Source organism: Limulus polyphemus, unplaced genomic scaffold (assembly GCF_000517525.1).
Source record: "Limulus polyphemus unplaced genomic scaffold, Limulus_polyphemus-2.1.2 Scaffold81, whole genome shotgun sequence".
Lineage (NCBI taxonomy): Eukaryota > Metazoa > Arthropoda > Merostomata > Xiphosura > Limulidae > Limulus > Limulus polyphemus.
This window is the reverse complement of record NW_013665691.1, coordinates 35,248-49,728: the sequence shown is the minus strand read 5'-3', so window position 1 is coordinate 49,728 and position 14,481 is coordinate 35,248. Positions and strand designations below refer to the sequence as shown.

Below are 14,481 nucleotides of genomic sequence, written 5' to 3'. Positions count from 1 at the left end.
TTTGGACTAACCTCGGCTCTGTAAGTGTTTTGTCGAGTGGTACGAGCTCATTCCAGACATTTTCACTTCATGGGTCTTTGTCTCCTCTTTACATGGATCACTGGCTACTGCTCACTTCTTCCCATTCACCGTCCAGAGACCACACTCTTCTGCTCCTACAAGAAGCAGTGCAGTTGGGATTCCTGTTGAAAGAGGTGGAAATCCATTCTTACCCCCACTCAATTTCCAGTTCATTTTGGGGTTTTTTTCATTCCTACCATAGTCAGGCCCAGCCTTCTCCCCTTGGGGTTTGGGATATGGAGCAACCATTTCACAAGGCCCTCACCTCACATTCTCTCACAGCTTAAGAGGTTCTATCTCTTTTGGAGATGTGGGCTTTCTTAAAAGTTCTCATTCCCATGGGTCAGGCTCTTATGTGTTCCCTTCAGTGGTTGCTCCTAGGTCAGTGGATCCATTGGACCACCCTTTTACCCTTCATTCTCCGATCAGAGCTGATCTGGCTTGGTGGTTAGACAGAGACCAGACCACAGCAGGTGTACCGCTTCCTCTGTCTCATTCAAATTTACATATGTTCACAGACTCATCTTTAGAGGGTTGGGGTGCTTACTTCAACTCCCGGGAAACTGGTCAATCAAAGTCTTCTCTTCATATCACCATTCTCAAGCTTATGACAGGTCATTGAGCTTCGTCCCATTTCCTTCCTCTCCTGCATGGGAGGGTGGTTATGTTACACTCCAATAACTCAACAGTGGTCACTTACATCACCAAGCAAGAGTGTACCAATTCAAAGTCTGTGCTTTCAGATCCTGGATCTCCTTTTCTGGGCCATTTTACTTTGACTGGGGTAAGTCTTATCACTTCCTTTCATTTATGTTTTCTTTTCAGAGACCCTCTTTTTTTCACCACTGATAATGGGATCCACACTGTAGCAGGTTTTGCCTGGTCAGGTATGCTTTGCCTCAAACCCGCACCATTTACTGATGGCGCTATAATGCTCACTGTAGAGATGGGGTGTTCTGCAGGTGGCATACCCAGTATTATATACATTTGTTTCTAGATATCAGTAAGTTTCACTCAATGATGGACTGTCACTCATAGATTTCATGAGTAAAGCAGAAGGGGATTTCTGCTCATCCCTGACGACCCTTTGGTTGAATAAATCAGGGTCTGTCTACTTTTCAAAATAGGGATTTGCTGACACCCATTGCACTTTCTTCTGTGTGACGTTCCTCTAGACTCCTCACCTCGTTTACTCCCCCCCCCCTTTTTTTCCTTCCAGTGGAGCAAGGGAGTCCTTACCAGTTCCCAGTTACTGAGGTTTTAGACCATGAAGACTTCCATCAGAGTGCATTGCAGAATTTTAATTTATCATACATACTCATGATTTTCCACTCAATGAGAAAAGGGCAAAGCTAGTTTCCCTCCTTCCATTTCCCCTGGGTGCTTTTTTCCAGGTAGACAACTGTCAGTTGGAGCAGTAGCCCCATACATGGGATTCTCCTTGTAATAGGGGGTTTGGGATGACACCACCCTTTTTCTACAGTTATGTGCAGTAGAGGCCCCTCTTGTCATTAATTCCAGTTGCAGGAGGCTATTTCCCTGCTCCTACAGTTCAGTTTGGTGGACTTTATCTGCCTTGTAATACCGACAATGGGACATACGTATGCAGTTCGTATAGTTTAACAAATGTTCCATGTCCACCTCATAATTCTGGGTGTAGGATCTCTCTTCCCAGTACTTACATTTGGATGAGTTATGATTTCTGCTCGTAATACCAGTAATAGATATTGCCCTGTTCTTATGGTTGAGTTGAGACAGTGCCACGACCCTGTAATGTCAGGTGCAGTTTGTTGTACTTCTTGCTCCTACAGTGATTTTAGGAGTTTGTCCAGTTTCAGCTAACTTCTCTTCATAATTCCGGTTGCTTGATGTATGACACACTGTTTACTTATGGTTGGGGTTGATGAATATATGTAACACGGTCCACATGTCCTAGCATCTATGTTTATGTTACACTATCCTTGTTATCTGTTTTGATTCTCAACATCCTAGTGCCAAGGATGAGTTATGGAACCTCATCTGTCGAGTTGAGGTTGGGTGTCTACATAGTTCATTCCATTCATATTTTACTATGAATTGCACTTCACCGAACAAGTTACACTGGTGCACATCCTTCTTTTTTTTTTACGCCTGTATCACATTCATTTCCTGCTTCAAGTGTAAAGAGCATACCTGTTCAAGATGTAGTGCAGTACCCCACATGTGTGCTTCAGTTTGATCTTGGAGCACACCTGTTCATTCTTGGCAGTCACTTTCTGCTTGGTTTCAATGTTGATGGCCTACACTGGCCCCTCCACCTTTGGAATGTGTGATTTAAGCTTTGTGTGAGAGGAGGTAAGACCATAACATAGGTTAACATTTTTTTTACACTGAAAATGCATTTTCGATACATACTTACCTCCTCTCACACACTTCCCATGTCACATGCTATGTACATGTTCAATAGTGGTGCAAAATTGATGGGATATATAAACTGATGTGCTGAGCATGAAAATATTTTCAGCAATGCTCAGAGAGCAGATAGAAGATTGAGATAGCTTTGTGTGAAAGGAAGTAAGTACCTATCAGAAATACATTTTCAGTGTAAGATAATGTTAACGTTGGTGTGAACAAATGTCACAATACCTATACAAGGGGAGATCAAGAATTTATTTAAGTATTTCCTTTTAAAATTAAGAAATTAAAATTTAAATAATATTGAAATTTGACTTATTAACTACATTTTGATGGCAGGTTTATTCCTACGCATTGATAATAAAGTAGTTTAATTAAATTTTGAATATTAACTGAAAAAATTCATGACAAGCATACTTTGGCCTACCTGTAGCCAGAGCATTAATGTCATGGCAAGTGGACATCTGTTAATATATTCTAATGTGTTACTTGATTAATTCTCCCAAATTTTATTCAATTTGTGTACAACATTTCCAAGTTTATGCTACAAGGCTTAATAACTGCATCCCTTGACATTGTTTAATAAACTTGTAAATTACTGTTGGTTTAATGTTGCATCTTAAAACAAGGAACCCCTACCTGTTATGCATTGAAGAGCTGTCAAAGTATTTATAACATTTATACTTTTAGTAAAAAGTTAAACCTAGATGTTTTTATTTATCACTTGAAAGTTCATTTGTATCCATCTATATTAGTAGGTTTTATTTGAAGAAAAATAGATAATGAGAAATGATCCTTTTTGTTTCCATCCATGGTCAAACTTTCTTTGTTTAGAGGATAACTACAAGTCTTTACTGTCCTTCCCTTACATACCTATTGTGCTTTGTAATGCTGATTCTGTAGTAATTGTAAAGCTTGTTTGTAGCTACATCTAAACTTCTACCTTGAACACGATAATTTAAGTTTGTAATTTCTATGTATATACAGGCATGTAGCAGATTTTTCCCCTAGAGCTGTGTACACCAGTGGGAAGGCATCATCTGCTGCCGGTCTTACTGCTGCTGTTGTGAGAGATGAAGAATCAGGTGAATTTGTCATTGAAGCTGGGGCTTTAATGCTAGCTGACAATGTAAGTAGGCTTTATTTTTGATATAATCAGATAAGCAGAAGAATCTGTGAGTATGAATATACATATAGATTGTAACATAGGTATCAAAATATATTTTGTTCAATTGGCATGCAGAAACTTACTTATGTTTAATAATTACCATGATATTTTCAGAATACTCCATACAGTTAAGGTCAGAGTTGTGTCTTTAAATATGTACATCTGCAAAGTTCATCTTCTATAGTTATGGCAAACTTAAGAAAAGACATGAGAATTTTGAAACGCTTAGTAAAACTTTCTGTGATTTTATTGGTATATATATCCTTTTGCAAGATTTCTAAAATTAAACTGCCTACCAGCATTTTATCCCATAATTTACTTCATGTATGTTAGTGTGTTTCAGGTGCATTTGATTTTTTTGTGTAATAGGCAACTAGTGTCATTATTACAAATAGCTAATGAGCTATTTAATTTACTGTTTATTTGTTTTTAACCTTCAATCAAAATATTCCTTTAATAGAGTATAACTTATTTGGCAAGCAAGTCATAATAATGCTGGATCAGTAGTGTTAAGATCATGTACTCATTACCAGTGATATTTGAAAATACATTTAAAGTATCTTGATTTTATCTAAGATAAATCATAGCAGCAGAAACTCGGAAGTTGACTGTAGAAAGTCCATCCCTGTAACATCCAACTTGTTATTATTAAAACTTCCATTTAAAATCTAGCCTGCCTTAGTTTATTTCAGAGAAGAATTATCTAAAAAAATGAATTGTTTTTAAAGAAGATGAATATTCTTTTATTATATACAGTTTTTCAAGGATGAGATGTGTTCGTCAATCTAGATTGACATCATGGTAAAGTTCAGGTGTTAATTTTCTCTTTTTTCAGACATGTTATATTTTGATTTATACAGAATAAGTTTTTAGAAAGTTTTTCTTTAGTGGTTAATGTTCTGGGTCTTTTCCTGGTAAAACTAGAAAATCAAAATTTAGTGTTATTTTATTTAGAAGTTATTCTGGAATATCATCAGTAATTCATTGGTTAAAACTTCTTCATAAGAAGAGAAAACCTGAGCCCTTTGTAGTTCTTATTCTTGCCTTTTCTTCCCCTTGCTTCCCTACCAATATAGAAGTTGGATATTTAAATTGTTTTGTGCAGCATTATTTTCCAAATCCACTTTAATGTTCCAACTGCCAACAATTTAGCCATTATAAAACCTCTTGTCATTGTTTTCCTTCTTGTACTCATTGTGGTAGTATGTAGTTCTGAGTCTTCTGTGCATGTTTCAGGACATGCATCTTTCTTATTCTTAACGTTGGCCTATTTATGGAAGGATGAGAAATAAGTACAACTTCTGAAAATAGCAAATATATATTATATTACTCATGATTTAGCATGTAAACTAGTCACACTTGTCTTGAAACAGAAGTAAGCTTCTACTGTTTGAGGTACAGGCTTTTAAATCTGTGCCTCCATTTAAGTTTTTATTGTATGCTAGGACTCTTTTCTTTTGATGTTTTTGGACTATCTGACAGAGAATTCTACCTCCATCCTAAGATAATAAATAACACACGACGTTAAAATAGGTACACAATTAAAAACATTTTAATTAAGGCTAACCTATGACCACTAAAAAGTTGTCTCTACATGTTGCAACATTATCTTCAGGAGTGGGTTGCAAAACATAATCGTGTCTTATTTATACTTTTTTTTTGTTATTAAATAGGTCACATGACCTATGTACAGGTTTACAATTCCCACGTGAATGTTTTAGAGAAGGCCAACCAACATTTTTGCACAGATGTTCACTGGACCTTCATGTCTAGTTAATAATACATGACTGGAAGTACTGACTTCTCTTTAATGAAACCCCCTTGAGCCATCATTCTGCATCAGTTTTTATGGATGATGTGAAATAAAATTATTATGTGGGTTCTGCTTTGATTTGCTGCATCCTGCAACTCTGTTGTTGCTCAGGCACCCCCTCTACAAATTATGTGTTCACTTTTGGGTTATACGTACTCACAGTTGTTTTGGAGTGTACAAAAGCCAAGTGTTGTCCTAACTGTATAATTTATATTGACTAATTTAGCTGTTTGAAGACCCAAAATTGCTTATTATTGTTTTCGTCCAGTTTCTGTTTCCTGGCCATGTTGATACCTGAGGGAACAAGATTTTTGACACTGTAGCCAAAATGGCTTCTCACATAAGTAGCTATTCTTGTTCAGTGCTGCTCTCTGTATGCAAAAAAACATTTTGCATGCCACACAAGCCTTGAGCTCCTATGTACCCTTACAATCAACTGATTCAAATGTGTCTCACATGCAAATCATCATTCGACACATCTCCTGACACATATGACTCTATTTGATTCTACTGAACTATCACTTCTCATTTGGCAGTACTCGAGTCAAGATGTTTTTTTGTGTGTGTGTACTCTCGAATTTAATCAACTTCATGATTTTTTTTAGATATTATTCCAAAGTGGATTCTGTTATTTCTGTTCTTCAACAGTTAACGACTTTTCAGATAACTTATTTTCCCAGTTTTTAATTATTTTTTTCACCAAACACGTGTGTGTTTGATTTTCTGTTTTATATAATGAATTCCGAAGTTTAAGTTACCGCTTTGGATACCATACCTTCTACTAGCACACTTGCACAGGCTACAGGTGGGGGTGACTCATCTCTGGATTTATCAGCTATCATCCACCGTGAGATTGATCGTTATATGAGTCAGCCTACTTCTGCTGATCTTGCCCTTATTCCTCCTGAAGATGCTGAACCTGTTTGGGTCAGCGAGAATTTGGTCAGCCTTTTTCTGCCACCTGATTTTGCCGTGTCTTTCTATGCCCCTACTGCAGAATCAGTTGGGTCTAATATGGATTTTTCTGGTATGTTCTATTTTATCCATTTCTCTAATTTCATATGATCCCCCATCCTTCTTTGTTACATGATACCTCTTCCTCCTCTCAGTATTTGGTTTTCACCTCTTCCCCAAATATTAGGGTTCATGCTGAGCATTTTGTTTCTCATATGGTTGAAGGTGCCAGCATGCCTCACCCTCCACAAGCTTTGGATCAGTTTGCCTTGGCCTAACATCAGGCTGAATCTCTGTTTCTCGACTCTCAATGCTTAGAATCAAATTTGCCAGAGTGGTGGGCAGGCCCTGATCATCACGTTCGTTTATCCCACGCCCAATTTTCCCTCTTTAATCTTACCTTATTGATTCTTCTCCGGTACTTATCTACTATCCACCTCCTTTCTGAGGCAATCCACAGAGATCCTCAGGGTCTTTTGAGGGATTGCTTCTCCCTAATTACCTCTACATTGGCACGTTTGTTTTCAGCTCTAGCCCTACACACGTGATTTATCTGTTGTTGGGATCTTCTGGGGAGGGACACAACCTTGTCCCAGGTTCATTTACCACCTCCTTATTACCGGGACTTATGTATGGCCCCTTTTCTTTAGTAATATGTTTTTAATAATATTCTTGAGACTTTAGAATCCCGTGTAGAGTCAGTATGACAGTACACTACCTTTTCTTTTTTGGTGGATCATTTGTCACATTCTAAGCTTATACATGCCCCTGTTACTGTTTCCTGTCCATCTCCTTCTCAGCCTTTACCTGTTCCTCCCTCCAGGGGTTTCTCATCTCATTGTTTTATTTGACTCAGATGGACACATTGCCAACAGTACCAGTGACGACCCAGTGGATGCTCGCTTATCTGATTTTGTTCCTCTTTGGCAACCTTTCGCCACAGATCTGTGGGTTATTCAGGTTTTATCCGAGGGACTTGTCATATAATATCATCCTTCTCCAGGTTTTTATTCCAGGCTGTTTGTAGTACCCAAGAAAACTGGAGACTTGCGGCCTGTGATCGTTTTTTCTGCCTCAATCAACATTTGGTTCTACCTTAATTTACCATGCAGTGTTTTCTCACCCTCAGGTGAGCTTTTTCTCTGGGTTTGTGGATGACCAAGGTAGACATCGGGAATACTTACCTGCATATTCCAATATCTTCTCATTTGAGACATTATCTTCAGTTCGTTCATCACTTGGTAGTTTATCAAATTTGCACCCTGCCCTTTGGGCTTGCTTCAGCCCCATATGTCTTTTGTCGGATGGTCAAGGCATTCACCCAACATTTACATGCTCAAGGGTTGTTCTTCCATCAATACATGGATGACTGGCTTCTGTTAGCTCGTTCCAAACAGGAGTCCACTCATCACACTCATCGGCTGCTCTTGTGGGCTGGTTAATCAAATTGGAAAAGTCATTCCTTATACCTACCCAATATCTTGTCCATTTGGGTGTTTTTTCAACACTCATTTCAGTTGGGCCCAACCTTCTCCTCTTCGACTTTGTTTGATGGAGCTTTCAGTTCTCCGTGCATTTACTGCTCCCTCTCTTACAGCACATGATGTTCTGTTGCTTTTGTAGATGTGATCATCCATGAAAGCCCTTATCCCCTTAGGTTGAATACATATGTGATCTCTTCAGTGGACTCTGCACAACCAATGGAATATTGCACAGAATTCACTGGAGACTCCTATTTCCCTTTCTGCTTTCCTTGTAAATGATCTGCATTGGTGGTTGGACAAGGCTCACACATCGGTGGATGTGGTGTTCCTCTTCCTCCCCCTCTTCTGGATTTACATATTGCCACGGATGCTTTCCTTCAGGGCTAGGGGATGTGGATTGATCAGCAGGAAGCTTCAGGTCAGTGTCTCTGACCAAAAGATTTTGCCATATATCAACATCCTGTAACTTCTGACTGTACGCCAGGAATCATCTGATCATCATCCATTCCAACAATTCTACAGTTGTGGCTTATCTCAATCACCAAGGCAGCACATGTTCTCGTTTCCTTTGTGGTCAGACCTTGGATCTATTTTTTGGGCCCACATGCTCGGTATTTGTATCATGCATGTCATGTTCGGGGTGCATTCAATCTTGTTCCAGATTGGCTTTCCCTCTTAGACAAAGTTTGTCTGAGGGAGTGGTCTCTTGATCCTTGTTTTCCAGTGGCTGTGACTTCAGTGGAGTACTTCCCACCTGGATGCATTTGCCGTGTCTCTCAAATTACCTCTGTTTTGGTCTCCTGTTCCTCATCCTCTTGCTCTGGCTGTTGATGCTTTCAGTCAAGATTGGACCAACAAGTACCTGTGTGTTTATCTTCCCATCCATCTTCTTCACAGGGTGATCTCGATCATCCATACCACTCCATGTCAAGTCCTTCTGACTGCTCCTTACTGGCCGGCACATCCGTGGTTCCTACAACTGCTCCAGCTCCATTCTGCCCCTCCATTACCTCTTCCTCTTACTCCATCCCTTCTACATCAACCTCAGTCACCAGCCTTTCATATTTTTCGTCTTCACACCTGTTTTTTATCTGGTCTCTGGCAAGGAGATTTGGTTTGTCCTGAAGGTTAGCTCCTTTTTTACCTTGTTTCATTTGCCCTTTCTCTAGGGATGTTTATCAACGTAAGTAGAACATTTTCTGCTGTTGGTCTTTGGGACAGGGGTTTTCACCCACTAGGCCCATGGTTCCTCATATTACTGATTTCCTCACTTGGTCCTTTGATCAGGGGTCTTCTGTCTCCTCGATCATGAGTTATCAGGCTGCCTTATCCCACACTTTTCGTTTTCTCAGTACCATAAAGATTTTACCTCTCCTACCCTTTCCCTCTTGTTGTGTTCCTTTTGGATCAGTTATTTACTTCAGTGTGCTGTACTTCCAGATTGGGATGTTAATGAGGTTCTTCACTGCCTCACTTTGCCTCCATTTGAACTGCCATCCCTGTGCTTAATTTTCCACTTATCCCTTCCGTTCATTTCCCACCTTTATCCTCGGTTGGATCCAGATAGGCTGCTATTACCTGTACGGCTTCCTTCCTTTGTGCCTGTTCCCACCTATTCATTCCTTGGCAGACATCCTCGGTTTGTGACCCTTCTCCTTCCACCCTGACCAGTTGGGTTTGTCTTTTAATTCAATTGGGTTATTCTTCCTTATCATCTTTTTTCCGTACTTTGTTCCAGGTGTCTTCTCATCAGATCAGGTACCTTCCCTTTTCTCTGGCATTTCATCTCCATTGTCCCTTGGAGGAAATTTTTCATTCAAGCATATGGACTTACTCCACATATGTTCATATCTCACTATCTGCATCAGATTGCTGTATCTTCATCTTCAAGTTATTGTCTTCCACCTGTAGCCATTCTTCAGACTTCAATGAGACTGTGACTGGGTAAGTTGTCTTTTATATCTATATCTCTTCTTTTTCCTTTCTTTCTTTTTTTACACTCTCTGGATCCTGCTCTGGGGCACGTAGTGCCTGATCAAGTATACTTAAAAATAATGAAATCTGCATAAGGCCATGATGACTTAACAATTATAATTTCCATGACCACTATACACACACACTGCTGAGATGGGGTGTTCCACAAGATCACTTATGGGTTTGTCCTCACGATATATTTGCTTCATTAGTAAACCCGTCTCGGACCGTATTCACCCATGGATTTCATGGGTAAAGCAGATGGGGATAGCTGCCCAACCCTGCCATACCTTAGATTGAATAAATCAGGTGTGGTCTGCTTTTCAAAATAAGGTTTTCTTGTGGTCACCCGTTGCACTGTCTCAAGTGTTGTCGTTACTCCAGACTCTCCACTGCAATTTCTCCACTCTTTTTGTTCAAGTGGAGTATGGGAATCATTAGCAATTTACAGTTCCAGCTGCTGGGGTGGTGGACCATGGAGGCATTCTCCTGAATGTGATAATGATATAATATACATATAATGATAAAACCATTCAGTTGAGAGTAGGGCAGTGGTGTTCTCCTGGTGTGGGTGACGAGATATCATCCACTTCATCCTACCCCCCACATGGATGTCAGTTCCTAGTGGTTGGGCTTTGGATTTAGAGCTGAACCAATCAACACAAGTCCTCACACATGTATTACAGGCATCTCTATTTCCTCACTCAATTATACTGTTGTTCATACAATTGTGTTGTAGGTCACGATGGGGTACTTGCAGATTAATATGGTTCTTCCTCTTATGCTATCCCTCTGATTTTATTATACCAAAGATATTATTGCACTATGGACAGTTATTGTCAGTTTATTTTTGAGTGAGATGGTTTGCATTAAAAAAACATATTTACAATACTGGAAGTCAAGTTCCCGGATCGGTCATTCAATGTCTCACATTGTTATCATGTGTCTTGTTCATAGATCTGGGTGTACAAGATTCCATCTGGTCTGATGAACTTGAGGTGAAGATGGTATGATCCTCATTCCTACCCCCATCAGATGGCTGGGTTTTGGATTGTAGTTGACTTGCTGCTGGTATGATCATCTTTCCTATCCCCACACAGATGTGGGTTCCCAGTGGATGGGTTTTGGATTGTAGTTGAATTACCAATGGTATGATCCTCATCCTGTGTTTTGGATGTAGTTAACTTGCCATGTATGGTCTGTCTTGCCTTAACCCCTCTACACCTGGAGGCGCATCCTTTGACTCTCACCCACATTGGTGTACTCAAAGGGATTGAGATTCCAATATCGCATGGTTTGGATTCCTAACCAACCATTGTTCTCTCCCCTTTTCTGCCCATGTCTGCGACACCTCTTTCCACACTGGGCAAAGAGTATACCTGGTTCAGGAGTAGTGCTGTCTCCCATGTATAATACTCTACTTCAAGATCTACTCTTTTAGGGTGTCCTTTGGATGCTTTTGAATGATGCTTCTTTCTTTTCCTCGCACAGGTCCCTCCACAAATTCAGTGTGGAATTCTAGTTATTTATGTAAATGGAGGTAATGTACCGTATCAGAGGTTATAATTTTCCTATACTGAAAATATATTTCCGATAGGTACTTACCTCCTGTCACACTTCCCACCCTTCCTTCCCACTGAAAACCTGTGCTTCCATTTTGTGCCTAAACTCAAAGTGATAGTTTGGTAGAATCAAATAGAGGGAGTCGCATGCAGCAGGAGAGTATGTTGCACTCTTAATGGTGGAGGATTGTCGTATGATGATTTGCATGCAAGACACATTTGAATCAATCGATTGTAAAGTACATGGGATCTCAAGACTTGTGGCATGTGAAAAAAAAGAAAAAAATTGAATATAAAGGGCAGCACTGAACAACAATAGCTATTTATGTGAGAAGGGGTAAGTACCTATCTGAAATATGATTTCAGTAGAGGAAAATTATAACTTCAAGTCAAGGCATCATGGCAGTTAACAGGCAACAAGCTTTTCCAGCTCAAACTTACCAATATTAATTGGCCACCTAGTTTATGTAGTATTAAGCAGAAGGAAGTTGTCCTGACATGATTTTGACTTGTTTTTTCCACCAAAGGGGCAACTTGCCAATGTGTGTGAAGTATAACACTCAAGTTTTGTTTCATGCTGTTGCTGTTGACTTTCAGTGACAGCATTATCTTCAGACATAATTTAAATCATGGTGTCACTTTGACATAATGTAGAGTTATTGAAATTATGACACTCTCCAGATTTATATTTTTAATTTTTTTAGGACTTTTTAACTCGTTACTATTTTAAGCTTATACATTCCTTCAAGTTTTGTCTTTCAACTTACAGAATTGCCATTTACTTTTAAATAATATTGTTATACTGCTTTTTTAGATAACAAAGAATACAGTTGTTTAGCATAGGTAGCCTATTTAACTTAGTGCCAAAAACCATCAAATCTATAAAACTAGTGGTTTTAAACTCTTGCATAACTTTTATATGGAAGAACTTTTTAAGCAGTGTATTAATACTGATATGGTTGCAACCCTACTTACTTTGTGCATAATCATTGCTAACAGTGTTTATATCAATTCACAATTGTCAGTTGAATTTTCTGTTTCAATAGGGTGTGTGTTGTATTGATGAATTTGACAAAATGGAACAGAGAGACCAAGTTGCTATTCATGAAGCTATGGAACAACAGACAATCTCCATTACAAAGGCAGGAGTTAAAGTAAGTGAAAGTAGGGAGTAATAGGTAACAAAAGTTAAGCAGAGGAAAAATAATTTTCCATCATTTACTAGGAAGCATTTAGAATTACTAGTTTATTCTTTTGAAACATGTATGTTGATAAATGGTTGTTACAACAAGGAAAATTTTGATAATGCTTTATTGTAAACCTACAAGTAGAAAATTTAAGCGATGTGGGGGGGGGGGGCATTTAACCCAATACTTTTTTTTTTCTTGCACTTTTAAATATTGTTTGGAGTAAGAACAACTTTCTGTAACTTTTTCAGATCACTTTTTATTGTAGCTACTTTTTAAGATATGTAATACATCAAATTATTTTGTGAGAGCAATTATTTCCAAGTAATAAAACATTTTACTGATATTTACTGACTGAGATAATTTTGAGATTTTGTTTTTTGATACTTCTAGTAGCAGGAGACAACTTTTACATCATCTCACTGATTATTTTATGTTTGTATATTTTTTTTAGGCTACTCTAAATGCCAGAACATCTATACTTGCTGCAGCAAACCCTGTAGGTGGACGTTATGATCGAACAAAATCTCTAAAACAGAATATTAGTCTTTCAGCACCAATAATGTCTCGTTTTGATCTCTTCTTCATTTTGATCGATGAGTGTAATGAGGTAATGGTTTCTCATACAGTGCAGGTTGTTTTGTTTTATTAGATAATGAGTTCCATTATTGAATGAAACGCAAACACTTTCGGGAGACAAAAGAGAGATGTGAAATAGTATTATTAAACATCTGATTTTAAATTCATAATGGACAACTTATGAAGAATGTGAAAAATTAATCTACAGTGTAACACAGTTTTTAATTTTGTTTTATTCAAATGAATGCCTGTTATTCTAGTTTTAAGTAATAAAAGTATGTATGCAATATTTTTGATAAATTTTTTTTTTTTTTTGTAGATGTAAATTATGGTCCTTTTTGTTTTATATAAGAGTTCATATTTTTCATATTCATATTACAGGGGTTCTTTGTTTTTAATGTGTTTGTTATTTTTGATATATGTTTATACACACATTCCTTATTTAATTTTTGTTGTGTTTGTAAGGCTTTTTGAGTTTTAACATTTCTTCACTTCATTTGCAATCTATCCTGTATGGTAAGAGTTTAAATATATTTTTGTTGTTAGTCATATGTGAAATTTTTTTGCTATTTTGTATATATGTGTGAATGAGTAAATTTCTCAAGTTCACTTTCTAACTTTCATTGAATTATTTGGTGGTATATTTTAACAAACTTCTCATAGTACTTAAAACAGCATTTTCTTTTAATTCTAAACTTTTAATCACAAAGAAATTTGTTTTCAGGTAACTGATTATGCTATAGCTCGTCGCATTGTGGACTTACACACCAATAATGAATTATCTATAGATAGAGTATATACAGTGGAAGAGATTCAGCGTTACATGACGTTTGCTCGACAGTTTAAACCAAAGGTAGTAGCTTTTGAGTTTAAGTGCTTGTTATTATATATGTAGTATTTTTATACAAATAAAATCTATTATAGACAATATTTTGTATTGATATGTATCTATTGTGTTTGTGAAAAATATACATAATTTGCTGTTTCATTTATTATATAAATAAATATTTGACTGAACTGCAGATCACATTTGCAGGGAATAATAAAGTTATTTGTTTGTACGGTCATACTTATAGCTTCATATGAAAATAAAGATACTCTTTTAAAAACAAACTTTTTTGTTAATTTGTTTATCGTAATATACAGGTTTCTCCTGTTCCAATCCTTCAGTTTTGTTTTTGTCCTTATTTTCTCTCATTAACTCTGTTTTATAAGAATTGTGTAATGAAGATTTTGACAATCAGTTAAACATAGATATACACTACTGAAAAAAAGTGAAGGAGCAAACATTTAATATCATCTGAAA

At 37.6% G+C, this 14,481-nt stretch overlaps 1 protein-coding gene across 2 annotated transcripts in view; it reads left to right on the top strand.

Moving 5' to 3' along the window:
• The window catches only part of LOC106467513 (zygotic DNA replication licensing factor mcm6-B-like), a 53,538-nt gene that overhangs the window by 30,655 nt on the left and 8,402 nt on the right, over positions 1 to 14,481 (top strand). For both annotated transcript variants that reach the window (XM_013927875.2, XM_022396403.1), the window contains 4 exons: positions 3,442 to 3,583; positions 12,456 to 12,563; positions 13,051 to 13,206; positions 13,900 to 14,028. In XM_013927875.2, the coding sequence (XP_013783329.1) occupies positions 3,442 to 3,583; positions 12,456 to 12,563; positions 13,051 to 13,206; positions 13,900 to 14,028 (535 nt within the window). The remainder of the gene's footprint in view (positions 1 to 3,441; positions 3,584 to 12,455; positions 12,564 to 13,050; positions 13,207 to 13,899; positions 14,029 to 14,481) is intronic.